The 21178-nt window shown below is 42.5% G+C and overlaps 1 protein-coding gene across 1 annotated transcript in view; it reads left to right on the top strand.

Moving 5' to 3' along the window:
* The window catches only part of KCNJ6 (potassium inwardly rectifying channel subfamily J member 6), a 113844-nt gene extending 96005 nt beyond the window's left edge, over window positions 1-17839 (top strand). The window contains exon 3 of the mRNA XM_057696444.1: window positions 17514-17839. Within this exon, the coding sequence (XP_057552427.1) occupies window positions 17514-17839 (326 nt within the window). The remainder of the gene's footprint in view (window positions 1-17513) is intronic.
* Window positions 17840-21178: the final 3339 nt, after the last annotated feature.

Below are 21178 nucleotides of genomic sequence, written 5' to 3'. Positions count from 1 at the left end.
AGTGATAGGAAGTCACTGAAAGGCTCTAAGCCAGACACAGATATAATCAGCTCTGCTTTGTTACAAGGTCACTCTGGTGGCGGCAGGAGGTAAGAGAGGAGAGCGGAAAGGCTGAAGGCGGAAATTGCTGCTGGAGATGGCATGGGTGAGGGAGGTGGCCACGAGAGGAGGGAGCTGCCGGAGATTCCAACAATATTTCAGAGTCAGAATCAACCAGATGTGTTCAGGGCATGGATGTTGGAGGCAGGAGAGAATTCGTTGCAGGTGGTGGTCCCAGGGCCTGGAATCCAGAGCCTGAGGCAAGGAGCAGGCTTGGAAGGAAAGTGACCCATGTTGCATGTGTTCCATCGGGGGCATTTAATGCAACATTGGAGGGGAGATGCCCAGGGGGCAGGTGACTGTCTGGGTCTGGAGATCAGGCTGGAGGGTCCAGCTGGAGGTTTGAAAGCCAGAGCGCAGGAAATCACACAAGTGAATGGGATCATCTGGGGAGAAAATGTAGATGGAGGACCTCGGAGCCCCAGAAGAGGGTCCTGAGGACCAAGAGGACCGGCGTGGTCAGCTGCAGAGCCAATCCAACGAGCTTGCACACAGTAGGAGCTCCACGATCACGTAACTGATTTTACAGGACATAATCGCCCTTCTGTTTCCTGCCTGCAGTTCCACCTGAGTTTGGGGTTTTATAAAAAACTAAATAGATGGGATGAGGTCATCATCTAGAGTTTCCCTCAACATTTTTAACTCTCCACAAAAACAATGTAGGCAGTGGTTCATGTACGTTTCAGTGTTCTCAAAACTGCAATACTTGCTTTTAACACCAATGAATCAATGTACCAGACAGGAGCCCACAAGTCCATAGAAATGGCCCTCATGTACATCCTTTACCCGTCAGAAAGATCCTAAGTCTCTCGCTAAAACTGAGCCCCACCCCCATATGTCTATATTATTTTAATCTCCTAACTCAAAACTTAAAATTCCAGTTTTACTAGAATCTTAAAGTCATTTGAAATGGGATGTTTATGTTGAACTATGCAAAAGAGTAATAGAATCACATAAGATTTCCTAAGCTTTGTAAACTCACCAGAGGACATCCTCAGGCTCAAAAACTCTTGCTTTTTCCCTCCAAGACGATGGCATTTTAGATATAAATGTCATTTTTTGTTTCATTTGAGAAGGAGGAGTTCTAAGAATTTGAAGCCAACTTTTAAAAATATGTTCAAGGCAAGTTTATAACTTTAGATTGGGAACACTCAGATAAGTAGAGATAGAACTGACTTTCTCTGCAACTGAAATTAACTTTTCTCTTAATTTCACTTTTTGTTCCTAGTAGAAAAAAGAAACCTTAAATTTGGCAATTAAAAGGTAACAATCACTTCCAACTTTCAATGTGGTTAATTCAGATCTAAACTGTCATTCGCGGTGTCCCCTGGCCCCATCCTAGGAGCGCTCTGACTTGGGGTCGGTTATACATCATTTTGGCACGAGGGATGAGGATGTGGCTTAAGTACATCCTATCTCCTTGCTGCTTCCCGCAAGGTCTTCGGGGTATCCCACGGCGTCCCTGCCTAAGATCCAGGTGTCCAAGCTCCTGGGTAGAAGCTGCTGGGTGCCCCCCACCCCCGGCTGCCAGGGCCTTCACCCTGTCGGTGGAGGGATGTGGGCGTTTAGCGCGCACACACTCCTGCGCACACACTCGCGAACACACGCACTGCACACACACGAGGGGAGCTCGCACAAGCGCAAAACGCACACACATGCACAAGAACATGCGCAGTCTGCTCACATGTGCGCGCGCGCGCGCACACACACACACACACACACACTCTCCCTCTCTCTCTCTGGGGCCCACCCCACGCCGATGCCAGACACTCCCCTGTCGGTGCTTGTCCCGCATGGGCCGCCAGCCTCTCTGGAGCCCGGCCAACCCCAGGCTGCTCCACAATGCCTGAAATCTGCCGGCGCCTCAGAAAAGGCACTGAGTCCTGAGCATCCCCTATTCCCCCTCAAACTCTCTGGGGTCCTTTCCTCTCGGCCCCTTCCCACGCCTAGGTCAGGCCTAAGGCAGGGGATCCTGAGCCATTTCTTGGAAATCCCGGCAAACGCTGGTCACGTCCCCCCACACCCCACCAACACCCCTACTCCGTCCCTCTCCCAGATGGTCTCACGTGTCCTGATGGCCCAGTGGCACAGGAAGACTGCACTTCTCATAGCTGTGGCTTCTGAAACTCCCGAGTCTTTTTTATGTGCTCTCCACAAAGTTTTGCTCTTGTCAATGAAAGCCCCACTGTCCAGGCCACTGGTACAACTTTGGACTCAAAGTGTAATTTATAGTGAGTCAAAGCTGAGAGCCGGCCCCTTTCCAGCCACCCCACAAAGCCATGAAATGCATTGACTCCATGTGTGGGCAGACACAGGGCAGCCAGGAATACACCTGGGGTCATGAGGAACAAAACTGCAACCATGAACACCCCGAAAGATTTTCCCTCTGCACGTTCATGGGTCCCTCCAGGAAAATCCCACTGCAGGAATCAGCTCTAAAGTGATGTTTCCTTGACCAACAGAGAGCACAGTGAAAACTCAAGGTTTTCTCCCTGCTTCGGATGTCAGCATCAGGACCAGTTTATCACTTAGCATGTTTGATAGCATTTCTATGTGGGTCTGGACCCAGAGAAAATTCTCACCATCTCCTTTCTCCACCCCCTCAAAATCAGTATTTTTATAGAAGAAAAAGTAAATTTAAATGAACATCAAGAACAGCTTTGAAGGGGAATTGAAGTTTAGGGGAAATTTAAAGGCAGTTTGCCGTTCAGGAGACTATAGACCAATCACCCTGAATTAGCATGGTGATCATAAGAAGCTCATTTACTCCTTCATTCGTTTACTCAGATTTGATGAGAATTTATCATCAATGGTATTGGGTCACTGGCCCTACTGCAGCCCTCCACTGGATGGTCAGCTCTCTGAGACTGAAGTCACCACTGAATGCCCATTGCCAAGCACGGAATCCGGCATTTAGAAGGCATTCAATAAATTCTTATTGAATACATTAATCTTCATTTGGTTTTGGTCTAATTGGCAGATCAATGGACCTGTGTGTTAATCCCAGAAGTCTGGCTAGAGAAGGTAACACATCAGGGCAAATTGGTGCCAGAGTCAGACAGATTGTTTTAGGATGCTATTGACATCCAGGCTAGAACACTTAGGTGGTTAGTTGCTTCTCACAAGTGCAGAGTCCATGGACAGTTAAGGTATCTGCTCCCAGTCATCTTTTCCTGTCTATCTGCTTTCACAGCCCCTGGTTCATGATCATGGGCTCACTTCTGCCCATCACTTTATGCAACGGTCTTTAAATTCATCCTGAACGAACCACTGAAGGAACCTCATATGCCTTCTGGTACCAATGACCACGGCCAAGTAAATGAAATGTACCAACAAGCTTAAGCCAAATGGGGCCCCAAAGTTTCTGGGCTATAGTGGAGGGAGTGCACTTAATAAAACTCTGAGGACTTATGGGAAGAAGGGCCGTAAGCAACAAGTATTCACTGCAAGTTCATGATTATCCTCCTGTCTTAATCCTTCTTTGTTTCTCTGATCAACCCACTCTCCCGCTCTCCACAGAAAATTTCAAATCTTCCCCCACCCTCCTCCTGCTTCACAAAGAAACTAGGGACTTTCAGACAGAAATTCCCTCAGCTCTCTGCCACCATATCACAAATCTACCTGGACCAACACCCACAGTCTCTGAGGACAGAGGGGCCCCTCCACCTGGATTTCCCAGCTTTATCCATCTCTCCAGAACTATAAGCTATTGATTACCTCTTCTCCCACTTTAGATCGAGCCCTGCCCAATCAACCAGGACCTTTCCCATCAGTATCTGAACGTGGGCAGGTGTCCCACATCTTTAAAAACTCACTCAGTCTGATATCCCTTGCTAACTATTGCCCTCTCTTCTCATCTTCATGGTCAGGTTCTTGAAAAACTTTCCTAAATTCACTCACCCCATTTCCCCACCTCAAACTCACTTCTCAAACCATTTCACTACCTCCTTTACCCATCAGCTATCACTAAGTTGACCATGACCACCATGTCTGAAATACAATGTATAGTTTTCAGTTTGGGGCAATTTTTTATCATCACTTTTGGCACCGTTAACCCCCTGCCCTTCTGGAAACACTTCCCTCCCATGGCTTCCGCCACCCTCCACTCTTCTGGCTTTCTTCCGTCTCTCTAGCCACCCTCTCTCTCTCAACATCCTGGGCAAGCTCATCCTTCTCCACCTCCACATTAATTAAATTTGCACAAGGCTTAGTCTCGCCCTCAGTTTTTCTCCTCTCATACCCTTCCCTTGGCAATCTCATCTGCCCCCAGGCTTCAATTCCATCCATATGCCTCTGGCAACCCAAGTATATTCCTAGTCCAGACCTCTTCTGTGGATTTGAGACTTGGTTATCCCAATGACTTACTCAATATTCTTTCATATCTCAAGGTCACAATAAAATTACATTCCCAAAACCAAACACATAGTTTTCCTGCACTCAAGATTCCCAACGGCACCGCCATCCACCCCATTGCCTGAGCCAAAAATCTGGGCATCATTCTTGGCTCTTGCTTCTAACTCACCCTGTGAATAATTCATTATAGAGGTCCACCCATTTGGCTTCCTAAATATATCCTGAGTCCATTTCAGTCTCCCGATCTCCACTGATTCTCTTCTGGTTCTGATAACCATAATTTCTTCTTCGTACTATTGAAGTAGCTTCCTCACTCTTCTCCCCACACATACTTTGCCCTCCTCCAAGTCACTTTTCCCTCTGTACGCAGAGCAATATTTTCATTTGGTACCAAGCTCCCCTCACCCATACCCCAAACACACTAGTCTTTCAGTTTCTTGGACACCTCAGGGACCGTCCTCCAATAGAGCCTCCCTCTGCCAGCGCTGCTTCCTTGATATGATACACTTATGCCTATCTCACTCAGCCCTATGCTCATCCTTCAAGTCTTAGCTCAAATGCCACATCCTCAGGGATGCTTTCACTAATTCCCACACCAACCCAAGTGTGGTTTCTTTGTTATAGTTGCATAGAAAAATCTACCTTTTCTTCACTGCATTTATTACAGTTGTAATTTTACATTTATTTAGGTGCTTATTTCATTCTGAGTAAACTATACATCCAGTGAATCCAGGGACCATGTCATCTTTCAACCCCCAGAATTCATCAAAATGCCAGACACATAATAGATCCTCAATAAATCTCTGATGAATGAATAAATGTATTATTATCCCATGGGTCCTTTCATTCATTTGGCCATTAACAAATATTTATTGGGCATATTATCAAACACTGTTGCCAAACACTCTAGCAGGGGATGGAGATAAATTGGTGGCCAAGGCAGAGCTCCTGCCCGCAGGAACCCCCATCTATCCCCAGACTTGAGAAGGTAGGAACAAATATTGACAACTGCAATTTGGTGAGAAAGATTCTGATAGGGTGAGCACTGGCCACTGTGAAAGGGCATAAGCTGCCTATAAGCCAGTTGGAGTTTAACTAAACCCTCTTGTCTCTATTTTACCTTAAACCTCTTCCTCCTCACATGCATACACACACCTTCCCCTAAAGCAGAACTGTTTTTTCCTTTGTTTTCACCTCTCTTTGTTTTGTTTGGACAGAGGATCCCATGAGCTTCAGCAAGTTCCGAGCACTTGACTATTTGCAAACTGTTGTATATTTGCATATTTTAAGAAGAGAGGATCTATGAATTTCATAAGATTCCCAAAAGGGTTCTCGACTAAAAAAATGTAAGAACCACTACCTGGAAAATAATGAATAATGGGGGACATTGAAGAGACAAGTGACCCTTCAAATATCAGGCATTAAAGGGTATTTTGAAATGTTCAAAGAAAATAAGGCATTAAGTAAACCCTGACATCATTAGGAAGATGAAACATGATGTCTCCAGATCTTTCTCTATAGGGTTTTGATTCCACTTGAAAAAATCAACAAGCAACAAAACACTTGATATAAGGGGAAAAAGGCTATTGATCAATGCTGCTAATTCTACAAGAAAGATCAGCGTTTATAGCTGACCAAAGGGAGGAAGGGAACTTAAACAGAGTGATGTCCTCAAACAGAGCCTTATGTTAAGGCTTTCACATGTGATATTTCTTGTAGACGTTGTCATCGTATCTCTACTCTGGTCATTATTTTCCCAGCTATGACAGATGAGGAATAAGAGAAGCTAAGTAGCTTATCTAGGCCACTCCGCAGCTCTGGGCAGCCCAAATTCAAACCTGGGCCTGGCTGCCTCCAGCTCCCACTATTCAGCTCCACTGTATCATTGAGGACCCCAAGGATTCCATGATAAAAGGAAATGAGCACATCCAGAGAGTTCAGATTGCTTTAGCAGAAGGAAATCATCATACAGCTTCCTGTTTTGAAATATAATTCCTCTGCAGGGTCAAAATGAGAAATAAGAATGTGTGTACGTCTATGTTTGCTTATTTTACAGAAGGAAACACAGGGTAAAGCAGAAACTAATGAAAATGGCCACATATAGGAGGCAGAGGGAAATGGGGTAGAAGAGGTGGGAGTGAGACTTTTCTGAATATATCTTTTTATGCTGATAATTTTTGAACTATTTAGGTGATTAAAATTTCTTTTTTTAAAAAAAAAAGGGGATGACAAAAGCAAATCTTAAAAGGAAATACAATTAGAAACAAATGAACCTAACTAGATATAAAACAGATAACATGGCCACATAGGAAAAAGGATGAATTCGATAATTTATTAATTCAGTGCTTGGATTGTACTACCTCAGTGCGAACAGTCTAAGATTAAAAAGAATTTCAAGTTTTAACTTTACCTCACAGGTTTGTGGATGATGGTTTCAAAAGTACGAAGAGCACCTGCACTATTAACAAAAGGTGGTTTATTCAGATCATATGGGATAGTTTGCTACCATCTCTTTCCTTCTGGTAGAAACTCAAAGGACTTTGAAAGAAAAGCAGGTTTTATAGAGGAAGGAAATGTTAAGGTAGTCTTTGATTGGTGAGTGTTCTATTAGAGAATTTTTGGAAGCGGGGAAGTGTTCTGATTGGCTTTCAAGGGCATTTGGCAGTCTTTGGTTCACTGTCTACTGATACATACTAGGGCTTCCCCGTAAAGTCACAGGGGTTTTCCTCTTTCAACTGGAAGCATATCTGGTCTCTGCTTTGAGGCCTGAGTCTTGTGCAAACAATTCCTAAGTAGACTTACTGATGTGATAATTCCAAAACTGCTTTGTGTGCTTGTAGGACAGAGCTAATGATAAATACATAGATTGTTGGGAACTCGGAACTGTCGGAGAAGAGAGATACAAATATAGCAGTGGAGAGGTTGAAGAGGAATCCTGCAGTCTGTGATTTGATTTGAGGCTGTCTCATGATTTCTTTCAAAAAGATCAAGGTTGCTTAGTGTCTCCAAGCAACGTTCTGAAGATGGTAGCCAGTGCTCCAGGTTGAGTAGAGAATAAGTACATTTGTATGGAAGACAAAGCTTAGGAGGGTTGGTGGGAAAGACAAATGGTGAGCAGGTATTAGTTGAGAGCCAAGCTACAACACCCAGTGGCAGCATCCCTTTGGCCATGATGATTCATCCACACTCCATTTTATTTTGTAAATATAAGGCACTTATAGGTATTATAAATGTCACAATGAACACATGATCCCTGTTTTCAAAAATAGATATAATAGTGTGGCACTTGAGGACATAGGCTCTAGAAACTGACTCCCTAAATTAGAACCCTGGTTCCATTTTTACCGGTATTAGTCTGCTAAGTCTGCCATGGCGAAATACTACAGGCTGGGTGGCTTAACCAACAGAAATTATTTTCTCATCATTTTGGAGGCTAGAAGTCTAAAAGCAAGGAGCCATCTGGGTTGGTTTCTGGTAGGGCCTCTCTTCTTGGCTTGTAGACAGCTGCCTTCTGGCTGTCTTCACGTGGCATGTGGAACGAGAGAACGTTCTCTGGTGTCTCTTCCTCCTACAAGGACAACAGTCCTATTGGATTAGGTGACTTTGTCTAACCTTAATTCCCTCCCTAAAATTCCTATTTCCAAATACAGTCACACGATGGGGGTTAGGGCTTCAATATAGGAATTTTGGAGGCACAGAGTTCAGTCCATAAAACTGTGTGACCCTGAAAAGTTACTTAACCTCTCTCTGCCTTGGTTTGCTCGTATGTAAAATAGATATCATAGCATCATCCACCTAAAAAGGCTGTTGTAAGATGTTGGTAGTTGGTTGATGCTTGAAGCATTTGGTGTCTGACATATAATAAACACTTCATAAACAATGTTTATTACTTAATTCAATACTTGATTTATGAATTTATCAGCTACTTTCACGAGAGTAGAATTGGGAGTACACACATAGAATGTCTTTTTTAGACATTAAAAAAAATACACATGCAATATTTTTGTGTGTAGCTAGAGATGGACCTCACTGGCCATACGATATTTCAGTAACAGAAGAAGCACAACTGCTTATGGAAGTTATTTTTAATCTGAGCATAAGGCAGGGCTTGTTGTTGGTTCAATAATCAGCAGTTGGCTGAGCCTACTGAATTAAAATCACTGTTACATTATGGCAGATATTACTCTATACGGCTTCCTCTTGACACTGGGCTTGGTAAATCACCAAGATCATTCTCCCACATGAAGACTTATAAACATTAGTGCAGAACCCTTTATTACTGCACTAATTCAGTGCAGTTTTTATTGAGAATGAGAACAAAGAGTAAAGGAAAACATTGCATCATGTAGTCTGGTATTTGAAATAAAAAGGCAAAACGTCTGCAGTCAATTCTTTGTTTCTGAATACTGGCAATACAGATTAATTTTACAGAATTCCAAAGTGGCAAGTGTGGCTTATATCCATCTTATTTTATTGGAATCACATTCTCCGGGCGATTCTGATGCATTTTCTATCTACTGAGTGAATACCTCTGGCTTTATCCAAGGGGCTCTCTCTTGAGGATGGCTTTCATCCTATTGGTATTCTGCACAAACATCCCCAGTCATCACTTGTCGCCATGAATCTAAAAATAGGGCTTTGCCTGTTAAATCTCCATCTTGCAGGGCCTGACCTGTGTTTGCTCAGTGCCTGTTGGGTCCCTCAGCTGAGCCTCAGTTTGGTTTCCTGGCTTCCTGGTCTTTTTGTTCATCACCAACAACAAGTTTTCCCTCCTTCTGCACTCCTTATTCTAACAGAGTCTCACTCAAGGAATGAAACACCACCAAAAAGATAGGCTGTTTCTATTCACTTCCAGGCAAGTTAAACTCTTGGAAGATTAACCAGAGATCCAAATAGAGAAGCTCTCAGTGGAGAAATTATGAAATGTAATAATTTTGTAAAGACCACACACACACACACACACACACACACACTTTTGGGCTTTGGGGAAGTAATTTAGACCAGAGAACGCTGCTATGAAAATTAACCAGCCTCCTCAAGCATGCTTGACCCACGAACATGCCAACAGGACATTCCTTCTCTGATCTGCTGGCCTCAATGCTCTCTTGCAATGTCAGTGTCCATCTGTTTCTTTTGAGATGGTGAGGCCAGACTCCCCAGGGATGTGACATGAGTGGTCTCCACACCTCAGTTTCCTCATCTGTACAACAAGGATAGAGTAATAGCACCTGCTCATGGGGGTATTATAAGGATGAAATGAAATAGACAAGGGAAGCCCCAGCTCACAGTTACTGCTTAGGAATATTTCATGACAATGATAATGAGAAATAAGAAGGAAAAAAGGGGACTATCGTTCATGGCACAGGTCTTACAGCCACGTCCCCCTCTCCGATGTCATCTTACCCACCTCTAAGTTGACTCTCAGTTGTAGAATTTCCCGTGGTTGTCTGCACAGAAAGCAGTCAAGGAGGCTAAGTAGGCAGCAGCCTACTCTACAGACACCCAATTTCTGACTCACTGTCAGGAAATAAAAATGCACAAAAAACAAGTTGAAGGGTGGCAAACACAACCATGTATTTCTGTTTAACCCCACTAGCTGGAGACAGAGGCAAGGAGAGACCATGGGTGGAGTTCAGGCCCCAGAGGCACCGAGCCTCCCTCCCTCCCCTGCCCACACCAGGCACACAGTTAGATGTCAGTCATCGTGAGCCCTTGGTCATTAGGGGATGTAGGCAAGGGTCCTCACTTCTGGAAGTCCCAGTCAGAATACCTGATTCTGAGCTGCTACAGGAATGAAAAGATGGACCATAAGTTCGCTGAGGCTGGGAACGCAGTACCTAGCACAGGATTCTTTTTAATAAATATGACCCAAATAAATGAGTAGTTAACAGTTCTGATCACAGGATAACTTTAAGAAAAGACAATATAGCCAATTTGAGCCAAAAGATGTTTGGAAACATTTAAACAATTGTACAAAGCAGAATTATATAGATTAGATTATGTCACAATTCTTTATTACTGTTTCCAATTCTTTACATAAAAAGAATAAGTTCATATAAAAAACAAGGTCCTACTGTATAGCACAGGAAAGTATATTCAATATCTTGCAATAAACCATAATGGAAAAGAATCTGAAAAATAATACATATGTATGTATGTATAACTTAATCACTTTGCTGTACACCTGAAACATTATAAACCAACTGTTCTTCACAATAAGAAAAAGAAAAAAAAAGTTGTGAAAACACAGAACAAGAAGAACCTTTGCACAACAGATAAGCAGGCTAATATCACAACAAAAATGGAATTAGTGATCTTTAAAATGTACTTGGTAAGTACAAAATAATGTATGTCATGTACTATGTTACAGGGTATAAGAAAGCACTTCCAATTTGTCCAATTTAACAGCCAGAACATTACTGATACATGAATATCTACTTCTATATTCCTTCCCTACCTCAACAAAACTACTTATTTTTAATCATTCCCTTGATTTCTTAAAAAAAATAATTTTGTATGTGCCCCTAAAGGATACATTACTTATGCTTACTTTTAGCTTTATAAAAATGGGATCATATTTTATACAGTCTATACAACTTGCTTTTTCTCTTAATACTATGTTTCCTAATTTATTCATTTATACACTGATCTTTATTGCCTATTTCCCATGGATTCATCCTGTTGTTCTTTTTCTAATTTAAGTTGGATATTCTGCAAAGACTTTCTTCTTTTCTAATATAAGCATTTAGGTCTACATATATATATATATATATATATATATATATATATATATTTTTTTTTTTTTTTTACTTTCTGTGTATCCCACAATCTTGACATTTTAAATTTCAGAATCATTCAGTTCTAAGTGTTATTGAACTTTCATTATAGTTTCTTCATTGATGTTGTTTCGAAGTATGATTATATGTTATGAAACACATGGTAGTGTCTTTTCATTCATCTTTTCTTTTCATTCATGATTTGCATCAATTCATACACAGAATTAGGGGATCCTCTTCTTCAGTTTTGTCCTGTCCTTTGTTCTCGGTTTTGTCCCCACCTTTTCAGCTCCCAGACCCCTCTGCTCTGTCTATAAAGGCCAGACTTCCCTCCACGTGTTGGCCACCTATACTGCTCTCTGGCTTCACGGACTCGGAGTCACTCTCACAGGAAGGCGATGAAAAGAGAGAGGAAAACGCAGCCACACACTTTTTGGTTCACAGAGACCCCTTTCCCAATCCTCTGGCCATAAAGATTGTTCTCCCAGGTCCAGACAGGGCAGCACTGTGGACTGGGCACAGAGAGACAAAAATCAATGATGACTCCCTGTTACCGAGTCCAAGCTTGTTCTGCTCGCCTCACAGCAGGCCGATGCATCGGAGACGAGGTGTTGAGGCAAGGAATAGGACTTTATTCAGAAAGCCGGCAGACTGAGAAGATGGCAGACTAACGTCTCCTCAAAAAACCACCTTATTGGGGTCTGGTTGCTAGTTTGCTTTATAGAACCAGAGAGCGAGGGGCTGTGGGGAAGCAACGTGAAAGGGCCATCCGACTTCAAAAGATTCAGGGAATAACCAGCCTCGGTGAGGGGATATGTTAATTTCAGCCATTCACACAGGTGGGCGGGGCAGAGTGCCTGCCTGTGAGCTGAGCAGAGGCACTTTAGTTCAACATTCAGGCAGAGGGGCAGGGTTCCCGGAGGCAGGCCATCCTGTACAATTACAATAACAAAAGCAACAAAAAGCAAAGGTTAAAGTCAAAGAAACAGATCTAACAGGGAGTCCAATTTAGCTCCACACTGTAATATCCCCACCCCCATTCTCCAGCCCAGAGGGGCACCTTGTCCCGGTCCTTTGGCCAGAAAGACAGGGTTTCTCTCTGAGATTTTGTTACCAGCACCCATGGCCCAGTTTTGCACGGGGACCACTCTCAGGTTAAAGACAGATGGTAAAAGAGAGAAAGACAAACAAAAACAAATGAAGACATTTACCCCCAAACAAGTCACTCTTCAAGTGTTGGTACCCCTCCCCAATCTTCCCACGAGTGGTAACTTTTCCAGAGTCTGCAGTGTATTTTGTATTTTGTATTTTGTCCTGAAGTCTTGGTGTGTGAGCAACGGGAGAGAAAGGCTGGACTGACTCCACCGTCACCGGCCCCAGAAGTCCCATCTCTTACCTTTTATTGAACTTATTTTTGATTAAAATGAGGGATTTTATAACTTTCCAGTACCTAGTTTGTATTTTAGCTGAGGGCCCTTCCTAGGTAATCTGACATGGTGCGGGAAGCAGAAATCTCCCGCTTTCTTTTCTAAGGACCACAATCCATCTTTTAATTTAATAATACATGTCAGACATTTCCAATCAACATTTCTGTATAGTTCCTTAGGTCCATTCTCTTCACTTAACAGAGTATTTGGGGGGAATCTCCAATACTGAAGCTCTGTGATGAATGCTAGAAATATGGAAATAAAGAAGATACACGCACCTCGAGGCACTCACACTCCAACAAAGAAAGCAGACACTTAGCCTGAGCTGCAAAAGCTGTGAGAATGCCTGTAGGGGTATCACTGAAGGGTTCTAGCAGCCCTTGGCTCCTAGTTCTAACTCGAGAGGGGTTGTCACTGTGGGCTTTAGAAAGGAGATAATAAATCGCTCTTGAAAGATAAGCAGGGTTCCACTGGGGGAAGGACATTCAAGATAAAGCAAACAGCACAAATACAGGCATAAAAATATAAACACAACGCAAGACAGTCAGCGTGCCCAGAGTAAAGGCTGTGACCCAAACTTGGAGATCATATTTTTCAGGTTTTATTCATCGCGACAAAAGAAACATCTTTTTCCAGAGATTACTTCACTCACTTAAACCTACCTCAGGACACCGTAATGATCTTTCTTATCTGAAAAACAAACACAACTTGTACACACACCGATAGAATCTTCTTTTTTTTCTGAAGACAAGGCGGTCCCCTTTTACTTTATATTTCTATACATACATAGATAGGTAGTATCTAAACTTCTACGTGCATGGTAAATATACGTTTATCATTCCTGTTTTCCTTTATTAGTGTTATGAATATTTTTATGTTTTTCATTTTTAATCTTTTTTTATTTAAGCAAAGAAAATTCTGCATCCTCTACTCACATTCATTGCAAAGCTTAAAATACGCAGTCCGTGAAAAATTGGTCTCAGAGTCACAGTCACATGTCACCAAATTAAGTGACATCGCAAATCACAAGGGCTCCACTGTCACACACCGACGTGGCTCCACGGTCACACGCCGGTGTGGCTCCACTGTCACACACTGATGTGGCTCCACTGTCACACACTGATGTAAGTCTGGCAGCTGCACCTTAGTTGGTTTTATTTTGTTACTTTTTAAACTTCAGTAAACAACCACATTTTTTCTAAGAATGGACTGGGTCCAATGTCAATATGTAAGACAGGAATTTTTCTGAAGAAAATGAAAATCAACTTACACTAGAAATACTTTTTAATATTGTTAGACAAATATGTTAATATTCTTTTCATCTCTTTTAAAGTGAATTAGGACACCAAAAGATGAATAAAAATTGGAAAAGCATCCACAAGCATTTACTTAAATCTCACATTCATTTTTGATTACATAAATGAATCCTATTAAAGTGGTACTATGAAAAGGTATTTTACTATCCCTGTGGAATTCAATAAGCACATTCATTTGCTAGGACTGCCATAACAAAGTACCACAGACTGGGAGGTTTAAACAATAGGAATTTATTGTCTCGTAATTCTGGAGGCTGGAAGTTCAAGATCAAGGTATTGGCAGGGTTTGTTGCTCTTTCCTCAGCTTGTAGATAGAGATGGCCATCTTCTCCCTGTGTCCCCACATGGTCTTTCCTCTGTCCGTGTCCGTGTAACTAATCTCCTCTTCTTATAATGACACGAGATATACTGGATTAGGACCTTACACACACACACACAAACACACACACACACAAGACCTCATTTTAATTTAATTACCTCTTTAAAGACCCTCTCTCCAAATATAGTCATGATCTGAGATACTGGGGGTTAGAACAACATATGAATTTGGCGGGGAGTACAAAATTTAGCCATAGGTTGTTTTTGACAAACGACCCAAGGGAACGGGCTATTTGCCCTGGGCAAGCTCTGTGCCAGGTCAAGAAGAGACAAGCCTTGTAAGTGAGGTTTTCTAGGGAACTGCTGGAAACTTCAAACAATGACAATTCTGAGCACGGGGTTTTGAAAGAGCTCCAATCCTGCTCTGACCCCTCCAGTGGTTGCTAGGCTGCTTTTTTGCACCATGATTGCAGGCTGTTGATTTGAAGGCTAACATAAAGCCGAGCAGGGGGGGAGTTAAAACTCCATAAAGCTCAGAGTTTTACTGAGATTCAGCCATTTTTCTTGAGCAAACACTCCTGGAGTTCATTTACAGAGTTCTAAAAGAGTTTGCTTGGTCAGTTTCTGCCAGCGTTCTCATTGCTTTCATGGAGGAGAGGGTTTTCAGAGGCCCTTCCTCCATCAGCCCCAATGACATCCTCTTGGCTGCATCCTATGCTGTTTCTTCATACCTGTATCCCAAGTTTCTAATTCTCTCTTCAGCCAATTCCAATGGGATATTAAACCTCCATACAGATTTTAATTTTAATACTTGTATTTTTAATTTCTAGTTCCATTTGGCTATTTACATAGCCAGAAATGAAAATCTAGGTGGATTTTATTTTATTTGCCTATCTCTGTTTTCTAGTCACATTACAATAAACATATGCTTCCTTGATGGGCAAAAGAAAAAGTTATAAAGTTATTTTATCACCTTTTCCTGTTGACTTCCTGTTTGTGCCCACATAACCCTATCCTCACCTGTCTTCCCCCATCACTGCGAAACACAGGTAAAGAATTGGTAACTCAGAAGAGAGACATTGTTTGAGAAATAAAAGCAAGATGCTATTGTTCTTTGCTTTGCAATGCCCAGTGGCCCTGCAATACTTCTTTTAGAGGCATGAGGGTGGGTGGACCAAATAATTGGGTCATTCAGGGAAACACTGAAGATGGGTACCATTCAATTTTGAGATTCAGAGGAAGAGCAGAAGGCTGGAAGGGGGCTGTGTGGGCTCAGACTCTGCCAGCCGCAGTGGGCCAATCACTTCAGTCCCTGGCCCCAACTTTCTTCTTATAGCCATGAGGAGCAGGTGCGCTGCTGTGGCAATATTTTGTAGATCAGAACCCTTCTGTGTAACACCTACATGTCCTGTTCTTACCACAACTGCATTCAGCATAAAGCGATCGGACATCTTATTGGCTGTCCTAAGGGCTAATGTACTGACTGCTTCCCTGGATGAATGAACACAGGGCTGCACTAGGACTATCATGAGTCCTACGTACTTTTACCTTTGTGGGCCCTTTATTCCATTTAAAAATTCTCTAATTACATTTTATATAATTATATAATATAATATATATAATTATATCATTTACTCTATATAATATGTAATATACTTTATATAAAGATGAATATATTAATATTTTCTTCTATCTAACATTGCTTTTTTTATCCTTCTGACTTTGAAAGAAAATAAAAATTTCCGTGGGTCCCTAGCAACACGATGGGCACTTAGCACTGGGCCTACTGAGCTAATGGAAAAGTCAACCCTGAAGGAATGGCTCGACGAACGCTTTTGTTTCCTGAGAAGTTTCATAAGAGAATTCTTCAACCTCAGAAAAAGATGCACCAATGGTATTCCCCGTATTTTACAGCAAACTTGTTGCCTGGTTTTCTTTTCTAAAGAGATGAGTGGGATTTCCCTTGTTCTTCCTTTTCATATTTAAAAGGAAGCTATCCCTGACTCCTGAGCTGCCAGTAGCTCTTATGGCATTTTTGTGCAAATTGGAAAAAGTCTTCTTATCTATAAGCAGGAAGGGTGGGTGAGCTGGGGGGCAACTTTAAAGTATTATATTACCACACAATCTGAACAACCGTCTCCCCTGGTCCTGGGGAGAGTACACACTCAGATGCGCATCCCTTCCAACCTCATTTGGGGGACCACAGTCGTAGCCTATGTGTCACAGCAGTGGGAGAGTAACACTAATCTGCGGCCTCCAGTTTAAAGACAGTATAAGTATAGTTCTATACGTCAGATTTCATTCTAAGTCTATGGCCAGAACACTCAAATCCCAGTAGGGCTCAGGAAAAGCCCATAAAAGCAATGTGAGACCAGAGTCATGACGTTAGGTGATCCTGGAGCAAACGGTGGACAAGGCACAACCACGTGTGCACACGTTTTCCTGTGCACATACACGACCCTGCAGACAAGTCTTGTCTAGTGTGAGCCAGAACTCTCACGTCGCTCCCTGGGATTCCACAGGGAAGCCTGACGTCTCCACCACATGTCCTCTGGCATAGTAGCACATGTCTACAACAAGAGAGATACCCCTGTAGTTGTGGCACTGTGACCAAGTCCAAGCTCGCACCGCTTGCTGCAAGACAGGCCAATAAATCGGAAGACGAGTTGCTGGGGCAAGAAATAGCAATTTTATTCAGAAAGCCAGCAGACTGAGAAGATGGTGGACTAGTGTCCCAAAGAATCATCTTACCCCAGTTAGAATGCAGGCGTCTTTTATACTAAAAGGAGAGCAGGTGTGGTTGGTTGTTGCAAACTTCTTGGTGCCGGAAACCTTTGTTCTTACAGCTGTTCACATGGGTCAGGTCATGATGCTCCTGTAAACCACCAACAAGACAAATGCTCTTCTCTCTTCTGCAACTTTTTATCTCTATATCAATGGAAAAGTGTTATATCTTTAAAGGTCAGAGCTTTGAGAATGGGCTATCTTGTATATGTCAGGCTATAGGCAACATTCTTAACTTACAGCAAAAGCAACAGAATACAAGGTTAAAGTAAAAGAAGCAGATTTAACATGGATTCAGATCTGTTCTTCCCTATTACAGCAGCCTACGCAGGTCACAGTCTCAACATCACATGCAGCCATCATGCCCGGCTCCCTGAGTCCCCTGGGCGATGCAAAGCCCACACTCACACACACTAAAGCCTCCGTTCTCCTCTCTGCAGGGATGACGTGCCAAGCTCGAAGCTCCTACATCACCAGTGAGATCCTCTGGGGGTACCGGTTCACCCCTGTCCTGACACTGGAGGACGGGTTCTACGAAGTCGACTACAACAGCTTCCACGAGACCTATGAGACCAGCACCCCATCTCTCAGTGCCAAAGAGCTGGCCGAGTTAGCCAGCAGGGCCGAGCTGCCCCTGAGCTGGTCCGTCTCCAGCAAACTGAACCAACACGCAGAACTGGAGACTGAGGAGGAAGAAAAGAACCCTGAGGAGCAGACAGAGAGGAACGGTGATGTGGCGAATTTAGAGAACGAATCCAAAGTTTAGTCCCCTGGCTGGGCCACCCCTTCTCCTCTCCCCCCTCAGCCTTCCCTTGTCTCTCATTCTCTTTCTTTTCTGTCTCTGTTACTTTGTTCTTTCCTTATATTTAAGTTTGGCATTACCAGAAAACTAATCTTCAAGGTGTAAAATATCTACCTGCCCTCTCAGTTATTCAGATTGACAAGGTAGATGCAGATTGGGTTAAGGCATCATGTGCCCTCATTTGTGGCCCAAGCCTGGTCTCCTCCCTGAATACGACACATCCAACTCCTAGAGATTTACGCTACTTACCTGCATGTGTTGTACAATACCAGATCACTCAAAAGAGTCAAAGAGTTTACCGGGGATATGATGAGGAAGGTCTCTGGTGCCTATTCATTCATGCAGTGAGATATGGAGTTGAGCCCTCAGTTTTATACATCTCAATAAATTTCATCTACAGGGCAAGGTGCTTGCCCCCTGCGGGCATTGCAGTTAAAGGACCCAGGGGAGGTGAAGACAAAACACTGTACATATATATGCCTTATGTAATTATTTTTTTTGCAGTTAGTAATAAAACCCAGCATGTACAAAAGTACTGTAGAACACAACTTCTAAATTATGTACATAGATGTAAAATTAATGTAGGTTTAGATATATAACTTTAGAAATAAGATTTAAAAAAAAAAAGATTCCCAAAGTACAGTACACCTTTTGTTCCCATGTCTTTGTTTTCTGGATTTCTTTGGTCCCATTGACCACTGGCCCTTCAGTGCATGGCCTTTGTTCTGTGTCCCAGACTGGCAGTCGTTTGGGTACCTCACTGTTCCCTTTCATTGAATCTAATAAGCCATAGGTCTGGGGGAAGTTTGGAGGTTCAGTAGATGGCAAAACCCACCACCAGTATGCTGATATACTGTGAAATGTTTACAAAACTGGGGTCTCTTTTTTAAGACAATAAGGGCCTCACTGACAAGCCTGGGGCAGAATTTCAGAAGGAAGACATGCTCTGGCATTTCACCAATGATATGTGTTTTTTGGGTTTTTTGAGGGGATGTTGGGAGTTTTTTTGTTTGTTTTTTTCTTTTTGGCCATGCCACAGGGCCTATGGGATCTTAGTTCCCTGACCAGCAATCAAACCCAGGGCCCCAGTAGTAAGAGTGCCAAGTCCTAACCACTGAACTGCCAGGGAATTCCCACCAATGATGTGCTTATGCTTTTCAAGTGAGCTCTCACCCTTTGTAGAACCATAGTTTCAGAAACTTTTCTTCTGCAAAACCACTGACCCTCCAATTGTTTCCACTCTACAATCACAGTTGAAAAATGAGACATGGTAAGTTAGTAAAAGATAGTTTGGGTCTAAAGTCATGAAATTCATGATGGCATGTAATAGACTAAGTATACTGTAATCACTGATCTCACACACCTTGACTCCATGGCACTCTTCCTGTACCTGGGGGGCTTATCCATCAGCATTTCTTGCATTGGTATTTATTATTATTATTATTTCTTTTATTATTATGAAATTACCAGAGTTCAACATTCAAAGATTGGATGACCAATCCTGGTGACTGTCTAAGAAATCTCTCTAGAGTATGCCACAGGTTAGAAATCAAATCCAAAGTGTCTTCCAATCAAAGAAAACTAACAATAAACTACAGCCTTAATTCATTTTAATCTGCAAAGATAAATGAAGAAAGAAAGAAAAGAAAGAAAGAATGAAAGAAAAGAAAGAAAGAAAGAAAGAAAGAAAGAAGAAAGAAAGAAAGAAAGAAAGAAAGAAAGAAAGAAAGAAAGAAAGAAAGAAAGAAAGAAAGAAAGAAAGAAAGAAAGAAAGGCAGGAAGGAAGGAAGGAAGAAAGGAAGGAAGAAAGAAAGGGGAAAAGGAGGGGAGAAAGGAATAGTATTTTATAGCGAAAATCTAATTTTCGAAATGAAAAAATTTTCAAATGAAAAAATAAGGAAAGGAAGAGAATCTTAGACAAAACCTCAAGGGCAGGTGGAGATTTTGCACTGAAGCAGATCTCCTGCATTAATTTTGCATTTATACACTGTTTGTTCCCTAACATAATCATCCATCATAAACATTCATTGACTGGATCCAAGTTCATTTTCAGCTTCTACAGCTGTGCTCAGTTTGAGGCTTTGCACCATGGAGGTCAAAGAGTTCAAACTAGCCGCCCCTCCCTGTTGCCCTTGCCCTCCCTGACCAGACAGCACAGGCCTTCACTGTAGTCTGGGGACCTTGTCTACCAAAAAGCATGTCCCAGAAACAAGGAAAGTAGCTCCTCAATTTGACATGGGGTGGGTGGGGGGCAGGGCAGTCTCTCTTCTCCCACTTCTGACACCTTGTATCAAGACAACTGCTTCTTGGCACTGACCATATGGAAAACAAAACTGTTGGCCATAGCTCTTTCCTCTTTGCCAACATTTCACTTTTTGCATTGAGTATTTGTTGAATCGTTTGTTCATTCCACACACTCCAAAGAGGAGGTTGTAGTTGAGGAGGAGGAGGGAGCCCCATACACTTCTTGCCAGGCTGTGGGGAGGTACTGTGGCCTTACGTCACTGTAGCCTTAGGAAGGGCCCTGTTGCTGTGGGGGCACTAAACCTGCAGCATTATCAGAGTTTCAGGGTGAGGCATGGTAGCACTAAGAAAGATCAGCTGGGACTGCAAAAAGTTTGCTAATTTAACTCCTAAAGACTCAATGGGCCTTTTTAAATCCATTACTAAGGCTTAAAGGACAATACACACCCCATTGTCTGGAAGAGTAGTTGGGGCCCTTGAGCACAACCGAACGAAGAGCCTTGACAGTCCTTTGGTCAGACACACGCGTCAGTTCTGTATCTGTGATAGGGCACCCAGGTGTGAGGTCTTTCCCTATTTCCCACTGTCTTTGGTGTCAATGTGGTTGGAGACAGAACATGAACCAAATCTCATTTTTGTAATGTGAGCCTCAATCTTTAAATGAGGATGTTCCAGAAGAACCTTTTATGAGAATGTCCTTATCAAACATGTCTATTTTTCTACAATTATTGATAACACAGTTTAACAGTGTATTTTGTGTCAACTGTTAACATTTGGAACTGAAAGAAGCTCATTAAGACTGAATTTTCTAAGTAGCAAGTATTGAATGGTGTTTTTCATTAAGACAGTTCAGCAAAGGTGACCCTACAATTTCTACCCATTCTCTTCCACCATATCCAGTCTCCGATCACTCAGTCACTTTGTGAGCAAATCCAGAGATATGGAAATAAATAAGCCTATTTTAATGCATCAGTCCTCATAATGAATGAGGACTTTGCTCAACTTGATATTTTGGTCTGTTTGGTGGTGTATTTGAGTTCCTTTCCCATAAAAGTATGG

Source organism: Hippopotamus amphibius, chromosome 10 (genome assembly GCF_030028045.1).
Source record: "Hippopotamus amphibius kiboko isolate mHipAmp2 chromosome 10, mHipAmp2.hap2, whole genome shotgun sequence".
In the NCBI taxonomy this organism is placed as follows: domain Eukaryota; kingdom Metazoa; phylum Chordata; class Mammalia; order Artiodactyla; family Hippopotamidae; genus Hippopotamus; species Hippopotamus amphibius.
The sequence above is the reverse complement of the archived record's forward strand: the minus strand, read 5'-3'. Positions and strand labels throughout refer to the sequence as shown.